The following is a 16,822-nucleotide window of genomic DNA, read 5'->3' on the forward strand; positions in this document are numbered from 1 at the left end:
GTGGCGACAAACAGCCACAAAAACCCCGGACAACGAAGATTCAACACAGACAAGTAACAAAAACACGGAGCGACGCCGGGAACAGAGAGATGTGGGGAAGATTGACAGGACAGGAAGACAAGACAGACAAAAAAGCAAGAAAGAGAGCGAGAGTAGAAGAAGAGAGAGTCGAGTAAAAAGCAGAAAGGATTGTTGGAAAGGCAGAGAGTCCCGTGAATACCCATGGATAAGAAAGAGAAATATAGACGAGGAAAATGTGGATAAAAAGAGAGTGGAGGAGTGGTTGATAAGTAAAAGAAGTGGGTGAAATAAATGATAGGGAATGGGGATGGTGAACACAAATGTGGAGTGGAGAGGTAGAGAAATCCCTCAAGGAAAAAAAAGAAAGAGAGAAAGAAAGAGAGGACGTTAGTGTGGCTTTATTCAAACCGACTGTAGACAGTAGACAGTTACGCAGAAATCGAGTTTAAATTCCATTCCTGATTATTTAAACCAGCAAATTCATTATGTCAAGAAAAAAGGAGATAACTTTGTGTCTGTCTTTAGAAACTGAATGCTTGGTGTTTGAAAGACGTGAATCTCCTGCTTATATGCATGAAAATAACAAAAAGATATTGACTTGGATTTAGTTTGTTGCAATATTATGACTTTATGGTAAATGGGCAAAAAAAGAAGTGGGCGTATTAAAACATCTAATTACAACTACAATTATTGTATTGTTATTTACCTTACAATACATTTATGAGGAATATGCCCTTGCATATTGATGGGTCAACGCTTTGCCGATTGTTCAAGTTTGCCATGGTTTACTTTTTTATTTACCTCACAGGTGCAAGTATCATCATCATCATCAAGTAGAAGCAAAAGTCCAGCAACACTTTTAGTATATCGAATTAATGTAAAGCTTGAGGATGAATAATAGTGTATTTTGGACTTATTACTGCCCATAAAGCCTATAAAGTGTCAACAGTTTGAGAAACTCTCAGAGGACACAGTGGAAGGTTTTTAGTTAAAATCATCATGAAACTGTAAAAGCGTGGGCAATATATATAATATCATAAAAGTGGAAATGACATCCTTGCCACTGAGATGTTGTCTCTGTTTGAAGCAGGGTCATGCAAACACTAAAGCTGCACGCAAACCACATGGAACAAATTAACTCAAAAGTAAAACCACATTAAAGAAGCTCAAGTGTGTCACAAGGCTCAACATCCATCAAACTGTGAGAAGAGATGATGGATTTATACTGTTGTCTCTTCAATGTTGGGATACCGGATGTTACATTTAAACTCTTTCCTCTTTGTCATTAGTTTTTCTTTCAAACCTTTTTTGTGGCAAATGTGCATATCTTAAAATAAAAGTAAAGGTCTGGTTGGATGGGATAGTGGTGGTCTAATGGATAGTGAGGTGGGCTGAAGATCGGAAGGTTGTGAGTTCAAATCCCGCCAGGAACACCACCACTAGTGTGCCCTTGAGTAAGGCACTTAGTCCTTAGTTACTCCAGGGAGAAAGTCCCTGTAATCGGTCATTGTAATTCGCTTTGGATAAAAGCGTCAGCTAAATGAAATGTAATGTGATGTCGGAAGGAAGTCGCAACTGAGGTGATTTTGAAGGTGACGAGTGAAAGGTTGAACATGTGATAATCCAAACGTCATGAACCCTCACACCCACTGCCTCCCCCTTCAGGTGTGTTATCAAACTATTGTAGTAAAAAGAATCCCTCTTGAATATAGTGGATTAAAAGTATAAATTAGCATTACATGGAAATAGTCAAGTACATTTTGACATAACTGTACGACAGTATTTGAATAAATGAATAAGTGATCTTGTAGGCAGGCGTTTACATATCTTACTGTTTAAATTTAAGAGTAGAAAAATAATAATCTGGTCTTAAAAACCCCTTACAGAAAAGATTATTTTCTTTAGACTGGCATATTAAAAAAATGTTATAATATATAAGAGATATAAACACATCTTTCATTCTTTTAAGGATGGATAACAGCTTAAGACTTATAGAGTACATTTACAGTTAGTTTCCCTTCTTTACTTATGTCCTTTCGACTCGTTCACCCCTGTTTAACCATTGAACAATATTGGATTCTGGTAATACTGCAAATGTTTTTATTGTTCCAGTTTAAACCAAAATAGATTGAACCTAGGAGATAATTTGTTAGGTGAGTTTTGGTGCTTACCGCTCCTGTGGACGGAGACGGGTGAGGTGTCGACGCTGATGGTCATGGCTCTCTCCTTCTGCTTGAAAAACTCCCGAGGGTTTCCTGAGCGCTGAGCGATGATGGCCTTTGCCTCCTGGAAACACACATTATATGATACACACAATATTCAGCAATCTGGACTACAGTGTTCCCTGTTCCATTGATGTCAAGCCAAATCCTGCAGGAAAGTTCAATATCTTTACTCAGAATTTTCAAATAAGAGTAAAGTTACTCCAAAAAATGAAAGAGCCACTTTTGACTCACCTCCGCCTCAGTCTCCTTCTTGTCCAGGTTGAGGTCATCGAGGCTCGCTTTTGCTGCCTGCAGAGAAGAGGAACACACATGAAGGTTTAAAGAACAATCTAGGAAAGATATCATTGCAGTTGTTGCCTGTAATGAGCAGATGAGCTTCCTCTGCTGTAGCTGCAATAATAACAGCTAAACATTTTTGGTTTGATAAAAAAGGTCTGATAGTGCTGACTGAAAACTGCCTGACCCCTGCTGCTTTCTTCCCCTCTTCCATAAGTTACAAAGCCTAAAGTTCCCACGGTCCATGAACTCAACACAAGGACAGATATTAAGATGTTCATATGATTAGCCAAAATATATATTTGTTTCCTTCTTCTTTTTTTTTTCAAAGTCAAGGTCAACTTTATTGTCAATCTTTCAGTTTGTGTGTACAGACAGAGAGATCGAAATACCGTTTCCCACAATCCCGAATACAAAAAAATACAAATATATATAAAAATGTATACACCTATATACAGGGGTGCACATAACTTTCTCAGTGAGTTACTCAAATGAGTACCAGGAGACAATGTTTGGTACTCAGGGCTGCCTGTGCAAAGTTATGTGTTCAGCCCCTCTGTTTCTCGAATGTCGACGGGAGGGGTGGGCGCTAGTGGAGCACGCGTGTGGAACTCGCGCCGGAAGTTGTGGCACAATTCCGTGGTACACACCGACGTTAACAGCAGCCCGTCTGTGCACACGGCGACCGGCTTTGTCGTCCAGTGATCGACGCGCCTTCTGGAAATGCTTCACAAGTCCGCCGGTACGCAAAAACGCTTAGTGAGACAATTGACGGTGTGCATTTCAGATGTTTGCCGTACCTGCGTACCAGTTATGTACACCCCTGCCTATATATACACAAACAGACACATGTATACATATGCACACATTAACACATAAATAAAAGCACAACAAACAATATATACAAAATAACAGTCACTTCAATTTCTTGGGGAAATGTACATTAGTGCAAGAATATCAGAGCTGTGCAACAAGCCAGCAAGCAGCTGATGCAAGATGAGGAAAATAAACCACACACACTCACTGTCAGAGTATAATCAAACCCTTAAAAACAAACCCCACTGTCTGACGAAAAGATTACATTTTTGTGTCGCAGTGATTTAAAATGGTTCTTTTTGGAGAGGAAGTGATGCTCTGATGGGCAAAGTGTGAATAAGCTCAGGATAAAGTAAATGCAGTCGTATGGTAAAACAGAAGGGTATATTACTGTAAAAAAGTTGGATGAGCAAGATATCCTGTAATGTCACAATTATACAGTTTTTTCAACACTGACTTTGTCTGATATTGATTGCAGTGTTTGTCCCAGATGTAAAGACACAGGAACGTACCATGGCTGCCTGGCTCTGCAACCTCTCTTTGGCTTCTTCCTCCTCCAGCAGCTTCTTCCTGTTCTCAGATAAAAACACACAGATTAGAAAATACTTTACACTCTCCTGACACCTCGAAATTACCCGATATTTAAATACCAGAACCAGGGTCTTGTTTCCCTACGATCAATCTGGAAAGCTTCATGGTGCTAAATATGATTTTTAATACAATTGAAAGTCCTTTTGCACATATATTTGATGAGCATGCAAGACTTCTGCAAGACTGTGGTGGAAAAATAATTCAGATTATTTACTTCAGTAAAAATACTAATTCCACACAGTAAATATACAAATGTTCATGTCAAAGTACTGCATCAATAATGTTTGAAGTGATTCATAAAATATTTGAAAGCAAAGCAGCAAATATTAACATTTAAGAAGCTGGAACTGTGAAATAATATTTTGAATTTCTGTCTCATGGTTTTAGTGACCAAAATATAATGTTGGATGGTTAAATCTATACCAAATAATCCTATTTTAAAACATTTCCCCTGTGCAATAATCTGAATTTGAAAAGTAGCAAGTCAATCAATCTGTAAAATAAATAAAGTGGAGTAATATGTACACAATTGGCCTCTAAAATGTAGTAGAGTAGAAGTATTAGGTTGTAAAAAGCAAAAATTCTGCAGGACTTTTTTAAACAAATTACACACAACCGTTATTGAGCCATTTGCAAATTGTTAAATGAAGTAGCACTTGTCCTCTGCAGTGTCACTCCTGAAATAGATGTTCTTAGGGAGAGTAGTTGTGTTCCTCACCGGTGCTCCTCGATCTGCTGCTCCCTCTCACGGTATCTCAGCTCTCGGCTCTCCTGCTCTTTCCTCTCCAGCTCCATTCGCTCCTCGTCAAAACGCTGCCTCTCCTCTGCTACCTTCTTCTTCTCCTCCTCCTTCCTCACCTCCTCCTCGCGCTGGAGAGCAAACACAGACACAGACACAGACAGATGACTTTACATTTGATTTGGCTGATGCTTTTATACAAAGCAACTTACAATAAGTGCAAGATTCAAACTCCGAACCACAAAGAGAGATGTATTCACTTCAAGCAAGGCATACCGTTGTAAGTGCTGGTGAATTAGTTTCAAGGCCTGAATTCATTTGAATGCTTTTATTTTAGAATTGAATTACCAAGGTACAAACCAAACAGATGGGTTTTCAATTTGCGATGGAAGTTATGTAGATTTTTTGCTGCCCTGATATCAATTGTGATCTCATTCCACCATTTAGGAGCCAAGGTAGCAAACAGGCGTGTTTTTGAGGGGTCCCACTCGATATTAGTGGTCTCGTTAAGCCAATCTAGTCTCTTGATGTCTTTATTTACAATTTATTAAATCTATATTTAACTATATATGCCTAAACCCCGCACCTTATATGCATAGTCTTCTAAATATGCACCTTATACAAATAAATGTATTCATTCTTACAGCATTGTTCTGTTATGTGAGTTCATTGAAAACTCACACACTTTACTACTCTTTGCACTTCCTGGTTGGACGCAAGCTGCTTTTCGCTGTACTCTGTGCTTTGACAATAAAGTTGAATCAAATAATCTAATCTAGATGTCTTGTTTTGTCAGACAGAGTCGAACACCAAAAATGCTCAGAATTTGGTATTTGATTACTTTAGTTGTGGTGCTGGACCTGTGTGTTTGATATGTACACTTTCTGACGCTGTGAAGTTTAGATGGAGGAAACGCCCTGCAGTCCAACAACAATGCTGTCCTTTCATATTTAGTCTGAACATGCTGAAGGCAGCACAGCTGGAGGACGTAGCAGTGTTTGACTTTGTTCTTCACTTCTACTATACTCCCAACACAGTCATCGGCTTTATGGAAGAGTGAGACGAATAAAACGGATACCACTCTCCTCTTCATGATAGTGATATCAGAAGTTTTCTTCTTCAATAATCAATGCTAACCAGAGGTGGGAAGTAACTAAGTACAACTACTCAGGTAATGTACTTAAGTACAATTTTGAGAGACTTGTACTTTACTTGTGTATTTCCCTTTTATGCTACTTTGTAGTTTTACTCCACTACAATTCAGAGTTAAATAGTCTACTTTTACTCAACGACATGTATTTATTGTATTTAGTTACTTTACAGAGATTAGGGTTGATGGGTAAAATGAAAAACCAAACCGTCAGTAATTCACATCCATCAGTATATAGGCCTTTGGATTTGTACTAAAGCCGAGTGCACAAAGGTTTTCTTGTGAAATGATGTAAGATTATTACCAACACTTGGAGCACCCTTAGTTTGACCTCTAAATAAAGTGAGTGCAATTTTCACAACTGATAGAAATTATTTGAATATTTTTTTCACTTTAGCTTTTTTCCCCAATGAATCATTTTCTAGTCACTCCCCTTGCCTCCCCCATGCTTTATTCCCTTCCCTCCATCTTTCCTCTTCTTCTTCCATCTTGAATCCATCTCAATATTCACGTATCACTTCCTGCTTCTTTCCTCTTGCACACTTACCTTGGCTTGCTCCCAGAACTCCTCCCTATTGATCTTCTTCATCTCCACCTCTGCATTAGTCTTCTCGTACACTGTGCCCTGCGTCGGGGGGGACGTGAAGACAGAGGATCAGTTTCAGAAATCACAGCAGGGGAACAGTGTGTGTCAACGCTGATTTATGTCAATTTCTATATCTATATGAATTGCTCAGCATGAACTGTCTGCTTTTAAATTAACGCTTTATTCCATAAATCAGCTCGCTGCGTCATTAGGTACAAATATACCTTGCTCTAGTTGATCTCTTTTCTGTCTGTTGCACAACATTTAACATTTCATTGAGGATCCCAAAGTATGCAAACACATTCAATATGTTAGGTAGTATTTGGGTGAAATGTGTTGTTTAATTTGATGGTGGTGATTGAATGGTTTTGCATAACTTGGGGACAATAGGTTAGAATAAATATAATGCAGTAAAGAAAAAAAATGTATCTGTTACAATGCTAAACCTACTGAACTTAATAGGGCAAGGGCGTAATTGTTTTGTCAGAGCCCCAAGTGCAATTCAACATCTGGCTCCAGTCCAGCAGGTGGAGACAGGGAGCCTAGGGTCTGTGATTCCACTGAGAATGTGGCTCAAAGGAAGAGTGTGAGCCTCCTATTTAATGAGCTAAATGCAACACACCTGGGAACACACTCTCAGCAGAGGACAAACAATTTGCTGTGAGAGAGGAGAGGAGACTCAGGGATTCGACCAAAGACGCTGCTGGTGAATATTTGTGGATGTATTAGTCTGGTTTAACCATGTTTGATTACATGTATTATTATTTCTAGTCTTATTAAGTAAGAAGCTAACATAAGATGCTGGAATATAATTTACTTTGTTGAGATGCAGTTACTTTTGATTAGATGTTAAGTTTAATTGTAAACTTGATTATGGAGCAGGACAGAAAGTGCTTGTTAAAGGATGGCATGTTTTTATTGAAATGTTTGTTTGCCTAAAATGAATGAAAATATGTTTTGTGTTAAAGGTTTTCAACCTAAAGACTAAATGAGCATCAAGAGGCTAACAAGAAGCTGAATGAAGCAAAAAGGAATCTGCATCACTCAAATAAAGAGGAAAAGATTCAAGTCTGAGTTGTCCCATGTGTCCTTTTGGAAAGAATCAAGCCATTTTTCAAGTTTAGGCAGGAGTCAATCAATCAAACCCAATCACAACTTGACAGTAATCATTTGGTGAAAATATTGAATACAGATATCTCCAAATTGCCATTTGAAGCATAGATTATTGAATAATTCTTCACATTTTTGGTTTAGCACTTTGAATTTCGAAGTGTTTACTAATAACTTCCTATGTTTGTGAGTCTTCCCTCTCCATACCACGTCTTTGTTGTCCTCCTCTCGGGTCTTCAGGCGGCTCAGGACGGGACTCGCCACCACCGCCGTCCCATTGGTCAGCCTCTGCCCGATGGCCGACGGCTCGATGTCCTCCAGACTGCTGGCGTTCACAGTCAACTCCACCCCCTGGACAGAGAGATCACATTTCATGAGTAAGATAAGATGGACCTTTATTATTGAGATTCAGGTGTTTTAGCAGAAACAGAAAAAGAGAGAAACATGAGAATACACAAGGATAATAACATCGAAATCTGTTTAAGGAAGTGGTGGCCTAGTATGAGGTATTATAATAAGGCATAGCAAAGTGAACACATTGTAAACATCTAATTGGACACTTAGATCTTAAATCATCCCTCACCTCTCTGAATGTCTTATACTTTTGTGTTGATAATTATTCATTTATATTGTATTTTTAGATACATTTTTATGTTACAACAGTATTATATACATGTTTTTCATTCAGTGCTTTGATCTGATTATGGTCATTTTACTTAGGCCATTAAATTAACTAATAAACTTGAATTTCATGTCTTGGTCTTATTTAATGCAAATGGCTTACTTTATTTTAGCACATTAACTGTTTCATACATTTAATATGAACTAATGTGTTTTATTATGTATTGTTCAATCATATGGCACAATAAAGTAGTGTATAGAAGTGTCAGTAAATACAGTTGGGTGCATGTACTATCCTAGAAAAAGACCCATTTTAAGCCGAGGCTGTGTGGGAGCAAGAACTGCCTGCCACTTAAAATAATGACACACACACACACACACACACACACACACACACACGCTAATTACATCCTCCCACAGATTTACTGTGCTGTAGAGCGTTGATTTAAAAAAAAAAAGAAGGTAGATAAACATTCTTTGTGATAATAAAATAAATACTAAAGCAGATTACTTTACAAAAAACGTCAGGATCTCACCTGTAAGAAGTTTGCGATGGTGGCCACGTGGCTGGCACAGGCACACTTCCTGGCATCCGCCACGTCATCTCCGACCTTAAAATGTAAAAAGAAGAGAGCATGACCTTAAGAAAATGCAAAAGAAGTTCATCAGTGACGAGTTTCATTGCCTCTTTGTCTGCCAAGTGTTTAAAGGACATGTTCTCTTTATCCTGTTGTCATTAGAGCCTTTAGTTCAGCTTTGGTCATGTTCACTTAATGAAACAGTTTATTATTATAATAGGCTGGATGTAATTCAGTAATCATGGCTCATTCAGACCAATTCAATGCAGCGAGCAATAATTGCAGAGAGAGAGAAACGGCTTCATTTCCTGTGAATTGATGGCAATTTATCTCTCAATAGCAACATTTAACCACTTTATCCATCTGTGTGTGTGATAGAAGAGGAGAAAGCAAGAGAAGTAGCGTGATTGTGCTTGCCTGATTTTTAAGACATTCTGGTACTTTGATATCTAACGGTGTATTTTCTGTTGCATTTTGAAAAGTGAAAATGTCCACCTTTACGCGGTTTGTTGCAGCTCTTTAGAGAATGTAAGTGCAGCAACAAATCATGCAAATAGGAAATAAAATATTTTATCAGTAAAAAAAACATAGTCAGAAACAGCACATCAATTTTCGAGTCTTGCCAGTAATGCTAATTAGGGCGTTATCACAAAAATGGTGTTGCAAAATTGTAGTATAAAATCGTGAATTATAGGATACTTGGGTGGCCGGAGATAAAGAAATTACTACTATTAATTTTTTTTAAAAACATTGCTATTACTATTACAGGGTTAACTAGTTGGTTCTTCTCATTAAAATATTTTCTTTTTGTCAAAGCTTGTTACGTTTAATTTCCAGCTTGTTTTTCACTTAGAATATATTAAAGTTTGATTCCCCTGAACCACAGCTTTTTGTTATGCTGCTAACAACCACACAGATCAGTGAATAATAATGTTCAACTTGTGGTTAAAGTGTGTTACAAATAGAAAGTGCACTCAGTGGTTGAAGTGGACACTTAACTTCATCACGGATGCACAAATTTAATTTCCGATCAGTAAAAACTCAAAATCATCAGGTAGAGCAGGGATCCTAAAAAACACATAAAAACAGCAGCTATATGATGAAAAATATGTTGTAAACTAAATATATTCTTCACAATAATAAACACTGGGGTTACAGTAAAATTGAATCACCTCTGACTATAATGCAGACCAATACAACACCATCACTAACTATGACCTTACTGCTAAAACATATCAAAGAATAAAGACCTCTATGACGGTGGCAACAAAAAACCTAATAATTATAGGCATCAATACAAAATAAATGTTGTAATAGATTGCATTAGATGACACTGTACTACTACAACTAATACTACTAAAAAGAGTTGGGCAAAAAGAGTAATCTAATGAGTTTCGATGTAGTAAAGACAATCTGGATTTAGTTCATACCCGTCGTTGACATGGTGTTTCTAAAGAAAACTGGTAATTAAAAACATGCCGTGATCCTTAATGACTCCAATATGTGCCTCTAATATGACATTCTGGTGTCTGTTTGTGTGCATGGCCTGAGGTGCCTGAGGTGTCTGGCGTTGCATCACACCCCCCCCCCCCCCCCCCCCCCGACCCCGGACTCACCCAGTTGATGAGGATGTATCGTGGCAAGGCGGCGGCGGGCTCCTTCAGGCTGCAGAAGCCGTACATCACCCGGGCGCTGTCGAAGGTCAGCGTGATCCCTGCCAGCCCGCCTCCTGCAGAACAGAGCACAAACTGCATCAGTCCTGGACTACTATGTTTCATAATGCATGAGGAATTTTATTTATGCACCTGCTTTTAATTCAACTATTAATATCTCACACTGCACTGCAACTTTTATTCATGTGTTTTATACCTGTATTATTCTACATTAGCTTTATGTTTATTTTATTCTCTTTGCATTTTAATTACCGTTTTTAAAATACCATTTGATAATGTTATTCCGCTGCACTATTTCCCAATGCCCTTAATGTTTTTCATTTTTGTAAAGCACTTTGAATTGCCTTGTGTTTAAAGTTCCTACAGTATATAAATAAACTTGCCTTACCTATACTTAACCATTAAATGGGCAATCAAATATAAATACACATCAAATTAGTAGTTAGCTTTTTTCGATCAGTGATGTCCTCTATTTATTTATTGTTTGGTATAACAATGTTGTGGTATTTTAATTCTTGCTTTTAGGATGCCCATCACCATCTGGCAAAGGGACTATCGGTAAAAACTAGCCTTTTGGCTAATTCGAGTACTTTTACATGTTTTTAACATGTTGATTAATGTACACTGTTCCTTGTTTTAAATAAATCAATTCAATACACCCATACTACATTGTTATTACACCCATACTACACTGTCATAAGACCCATATTACACCCATGTAATAACATCCATATAACATCTTAATTACACTGTTACTATACCCATATTACACTGTTATTACATCCCTATTACACCCATATTAAACTGTTTTTAAACGAGTTATCCTATATAAATGATATTATTCAATCATTTGACTTTGACAGAGGCCATACTTTTACATTCTTCTGTGAAAACTCCTGACCTATGTATGTTGAATGCTTGACCTTCACTTATATTGTGAATAATGTGTTTTACATATTTGGATTGCTACTTTCACTAAAGGAGAGGATCTAAATACATTCCCCCCACTGTCTGCAGAGGAGCATCGTGTTGCAGGCTGCTAGTTGTTTGCCTCAGATTATGATCCTGATCCCTGTATCTATCCGTGTATCTGTCAGAGATGGGCACACATTTGTAAACAGCACACATACAAACACACAAACATGACTCTGGTCTACTCTGATCTGAGGAGGCAGATAGATTTCCTCTGAGGTTTACAGCGCGGATAAACCGGTGCGTTTCCTCTGAAATATTCACGGCTCTGCCGACACGAGGCGAACTGAGGCCGCAGCTGGCAGAAGTGGCTCTTTATCCTGCAGCTCTCTAGCATTAGTGATGCAGGCACTTCACTGTAGTAGCACAGTTTATTCCTCTCATGTGATCAGTTCATATTCAGGAATCTGCATTGATGATAGCATTAGACTCACAGAATAAGCTGTGCTTTTAATCAAAAGTGCATTAAGTAAAACCACGAGACACGTCCAGCTCTTGAATAACATCTACCACATTTTTTAATATATCTAAGGCGAGACCAAACCAACCATATCTTACATAAGGGCTTTGGAGCCATTTGCTGTGCCAAAGCGATATAAATACATTGTTTAATTACAAACAAAGCTCCATTGAAGTTATATATATAAACATTATAGTATGATTCAACTGGCTAGGAGACTCCTATGGTTTTGTGCTAAGAATAAATACGGAGATCATAAATAGAAAACTCCAAATGTGGGGAAAATCCCGAACATGTGTATATTTACTCATTTAGACATACCATTATGCAATGATATCATGAAAGGGAGGAAGAAGAAGGAGCCTTTCATACTGTATGTGTGTTTATCAAATACGGAGTAGTCTCATTAAGCTGTAATGATCATGCAGCGCATCATTAACTGCTGTAATAATGAACCCCGCGCTCTGATGGCTCAGTAACAATGAGGAGAACAAAGATCGTTTTTCCCCCAAAGCAGCAGCAGATCCTGCAGAGCTCATCAAAAGTTACAACCGCAGGTCTGCAGCAGCAAATTACAGCCGCGCCACACATGGTGTTAACATGCTTACCCACAGCCATCAGTTCATCAAGACATACAAAGAAAGAGAACAGCTAGATGTGTCATTTGGGAGAGATGAAACTAATGGACTGGATTGATGATAAAACATTTAAAACGTACCTCCTGATGATGCCAATTTCAAATCATCGCTTTCATCCTCATATGTGTACAAGGCCCTGTTAGAAAGAGAGGGAGAGTATGTGTGAAAAAACAAGACAAAGTTTCCCCTTCAGAAACAATACAGTATAATTTAGCATGTGTTTTTCTAAAGGACTAAAACATATGTATGTATTCATTGATTTAACTGCAATGCATTTTTCAATAGGCCTGAAAGAATTAGTCCAACAATGGATAATCAATTTAGCGATGCTTCAAGCAACAATACTTGAATTCAACAGTCATTGCAGTAGCCAAGCACTAACATTAGCATGCTAATATGCTAACTTCACAATAAAACACACATTTTTTGTGATTATAGTGTTTACTATGTTCACAATAACAGTATGGCATGTACATTTAGAATGCTAAAACAAACATAGTACATTGTATATCTGCAAAACATCAGCATGTTAGAGGCCAATATTAGCATTTAGCTAAAGCCCCAATGTGCCCAGAAACATCTCAGGGAGCAGATAGCAGATAGCTTCTTGTTTTCACATAATACAAATGTAGTAGGCAGACACTTTCGCCCAAATTGACTTAAGTGCATTTGAACCACTACTATCTATGACCAAGAGGTAGGAGTTAACAACAGTTGTAAGTACATCCCTCTGAGTGCAACAGAACCGGAGCGTGGAGTGCTTTCCTGTTTATAAGGAGCCATCTCTTCTACTGTATATCAAAAGGTATTTCAGGCTCATTTTTTGCAATGTGTGAATTAGCATTTCCTGTAAACACTGCGGTGCTAGTACTCACAACACAACCATGCTAATATCTAATAAACATTAGAAAACAAAACAGATGCTTCTTGGTGAAGATGGCCAAGAAAACAGAGGTCAACAGAACAAGTGACTCCCATCGTCACCAGACACAAGTGTTACAACCCTCTTTAGGAAGACTAAGAGCTGTTTTATTTGCTCAACTGTGTGTGTGTAAAGCAGATTACAGAGTTTGATTAATGACTGTGGGAACTCTGTCTGTCTCTGTCTTGATAATACAAATGCACATCCTTAACAAACACAGTTTCATACCACTTAGTGAGGACATTCATTGACCTAATACACTCCCTATCTAAAACTAATTCTACAACCAAGACTAAATGTCCTCACTTTCCGGTCTAAAGCTTCACACACATTACAAAGTCAAACACTCACACACTGTAACAAAATGTCTCTCTTAGTTTGACCTCTGTGGTCCTCTCTACTGATGTCTTTTTTCCAGACAAAAACTTTCCAACTTGCCACAGTTATAGCAGGCACTATGTACTCACTGCATAATATAAAATAAATGACATGAATGCCCACACACCTCCATATGCATTCACACACACATTCACCCCTAACCTCCCAGGCTGAGGTTAGAATAAAGGTGACGGAGATTACAGTTTAGCTGTCATCTGCAGATTAAACAGTTTCCTGTGATGACCCTGATGTGGGATCTATTAACCTGCAGGTCAGAATGCATTTATTACAACTAAAGCTAGGTTTGTAAAAATAATATTCATATACATAATTTATTGCAAAGCTGGAAAAAAATCTCCAATACTAGTTTTTGTACTGAGGCCCAAATCTAAAAGGTGTATCATCTGTATGGTGGCCATTAAGGGACATCTCAAACTCAGCTCCATACTGTCAAACTTGTTTTAGCTTTTATCCGTCTAAATTCGACCTTGTCAGCTTCAACTATATTCAATATATCATTTCTAACATATATCTTTTTTTCCTTTTCTTAAAATAACCCCTCAATAGTTCAACATGTATCTTCCAAATGTACTTGGGTGTAGCATAAAGTAGCATAAAATGGAAACACTTGAGCAAATTACACATATATTAAACGTGCACTAACGTACAGAAAGAAAGCAAGCTAGTGAATTTCCACCACTGGTGTATTTAGATTCATTTCTATGGATTTGACACGCAGCAGTATAAGTGATTGACCATCTGGTACGTGAAGTGGAGTAAAAGAGGATTTAAAAGTGTCAGAACTTCCAGTTATTAAATACTGGGTCTGGATGGAGACAATGAGTTCATTGCTTGAAATAGATTTTTTTCTCCATATGAAATGCATGCTGGGATTGAGGTTAGGGAAATTACCCTTTAATCTATTAGGGTTTCAACTGGAGATTATCAACTGGAGAGCAGTGCACTGTAGATTATTGAAGATTATATTTTTTAAACTGCAATAAAAACTATTCACCAAACTCATAATCAGCTCAAAAGCTCAATGATTGCATACATGTATATCGATTTAAGGGTGCTGAATTTCATTTAAGTCTGAGTGCACTTTATATATCTGCATTGGATTATGCATTTCTTTAAACATCAGAAAAACAAATGAGAAAGTCTTGGTGATGGGGTGGATTTAGGAAAAAATGTACCCTCAATCTGGGGGAAAACTCTGCAAGAACTGTGTGCATTGTGCGTCAGATCACCACTTTTCTTTTAAGATTATTTTCATAAAAAATACCAAACCTTACAATTACAATTGAACAGTTGGAAGGGAATATACTATTTTCTGATTATCTACAAATTCAGTTTATGAAACAAGGGTTTCTTAGTTTACCCATATTAAATACATAGGGGAAACATGACAAGTCAGATGTGAATTGTGAACCACCAACTGAACCATTTTACAATGATACAACATGAAAATATAAGGTTTGTAATATTTCAAACATCACTGTTAGTATGCATACAAAAATACCAAGTATATACATTTTTCGGAGTAACACTGGAATCTTAACAGCGTGATTTGTTACTCACAGTGGCATCCACCATTGTAGTGTGAGAGGCGGGTATTACCAGTCCAGATGACCTCATGTGTTTTCAGCCTGAAGCTTTAGTCTGGCCAAGGTCTGATTTTCTGCTGACCTCATCTCCCCCCTCCACCCTGTCTGTTTCTGACGAGTCACTCTGTGTTTTTTCTCCCCGCTCTCCTTGCCAAACTGTGCATTTCATCACCAAAATCTCCTTTTCCACTATCAGCTCCATTTCTCTATCATCAGTTTCGGTCACAGGCAGCTGTTGTCAGCATAACAAAAGCAGTAAAAGCCTTCTGCACACTCTGTGCTCCAACTGGGAGACTGGCAACGTTACCATCTGATGAACAAAGTGAAGCATTTAGCAGATTCAGAACCGGATATTTTTCTCATGAGTTAGTGGAGTCCAAAATATAGCTAAAAAGAAATTGAATATTGGTCATGGTATTTGTTTATATGCAGATTTTGGAATGTGAACATGCTACAGCTGTGATTGATGAAGTCAACAATTAGAGGCCCTAAATAGGGCTGCTCGATTATGGCAAAAATCATAATCTCGATTATTTGGGTCAATAATTGTAATTGTGATTATTAAATGCGATTATTCATTGACTTTGAAAACATCCATTTATTGAAAAAAAAAATGTGAACAGTATGTTTTTAACAGTTGATTACCCTGAACTTTAAGTATAATGCAACTGAAAAAAAAAGTAATAATAATAATAAAAAGATAATCGTTTTATTTCGATTACGTTGTTTTCGTAATCGTTGCAAGCCATATTCGTAATCGCGATTAAAATACGATTAATTGAGCAGCCCTAGCCCTAAAGCTGATTTATGTATGTCATGTTACTCACCAAAAATCATGAGAAGCACTCTGACCATCAAACATGGAAAATATCTATATCTATGCTGACGACAGTGACTACTATTATTATAATTGACAGATAAAGTAGCAGCATCAACACAAAATCAGTAAAAAGCTTAAGGGTTGTTTATAGACAGAAAACAAAAAAGAGCATGTCAAGAAATAAGAACATGTAAAAAAGATAGATGGAAAAAAAAGAAGGTTTGAGCGAAAGAGAGGGAGCGTGTTCGAGTCTCACTTGCTCACTAGATGCTCTATAAATAATTCTCTTTAAAGCAGACAGTTGTTTATTATTCATATAAAGCCCTCATGACCTAGAAACAGCTGTGTGTGTGTGCGGGTATATGTGTGTGTGTGTGTGTGTGTGTGTGTGTGTGTGTGTGTGTGTGTGTGTGTGTGTGTGTGTGTGTGTGTGTGTGTGTGTGTGTGTGTGTGTGTGTGTGTGTGTGTGTGTGTGTGTGTGTGTGTGTGTGTGTGTGTGTGTGTAAGCACGTGCAGCTGTGTATGGAAGAGGAGAGGAAGTAAGACGAGAGTAAAAAAGAATGAGGATGAGGAGGACATTTAGGGAGAGTGAGGTAATAGAAGAAGAGATGGCACAAAGAGAAAATGGATGGAGAAGGA

At 37.8% G+C, this 16,822-nt stretch overlaps 1 protein-coding gene across 6 annotated transcripts in view; it reads right to left on the minus strand.

Annotated features, from left to right (window-relative positions):
* Positions 1 to 16,822, minus strand: part of dbn1 (drebrin 1) — a 110,291-nt gene that overhangs the window by 8,803 nt on the left and 84,666 nt on the right. For all 6 annotated transcript variants that reach the window (XM_034223058.1, XM_034223056.1, XM_034223061.1 and 3 more), the window contains exons 2-10: positions 12,537 to 12,592; positions 10,330 to 10,442; positions 8,672 to 8,746; positions 7,722 to 7,865; positions 6,366 to 6,443; positions 4,648 to 4,799; positions 3,851 to 3,908; positions 2,478 to 2,534; positions 2,193 to 2,307 (exon numbers count right to left, since the gene is read on the minus strand). In XM_034223058.1, coding sequence (XP_034078949.1) covers positions 2,193 to 2,307; positions 2,478 to 2,534; positions 3,851 to 3,908; positions 4,648 to 4,799; positions 6,366 to 6,443; positions 7,722 to 7,865; positions 8,672 to 8,746; positions 10,330 to 10,442; positions 12,537 to 12,592 — 848 coding nt within the window. The remainder of the gene's footprint in view (positions 1 to 2,192; positions 2,308 to 2,477; positions 2,535 to 3,850; positions 3,909 to 4,647; positions 4,800 to 6,365; positions 6,444 to 7,721; positions 7,866 to 8,671; positions 8,747 to 10,329; positions 10,443 to 12,536; positions 12,593 to 16,822) is intronic.

Source organism: Gymnodraco acuticeps, unplaced genomic scaffold (genome assembly GCF_902827175.1).
Source record: "Gymnodraco acuticeps unplaced genomic scaffold, fGymAcu1.1, whole genome shotgun sequence".
Taxonomy (NCBI): domain Eukaryota; kingdom Metazoa; phylum Chordata; class Actinopteri; order Perciformes; family Bathydraconidae; genus Gymnodraco; species Gymnodraco acuticeps.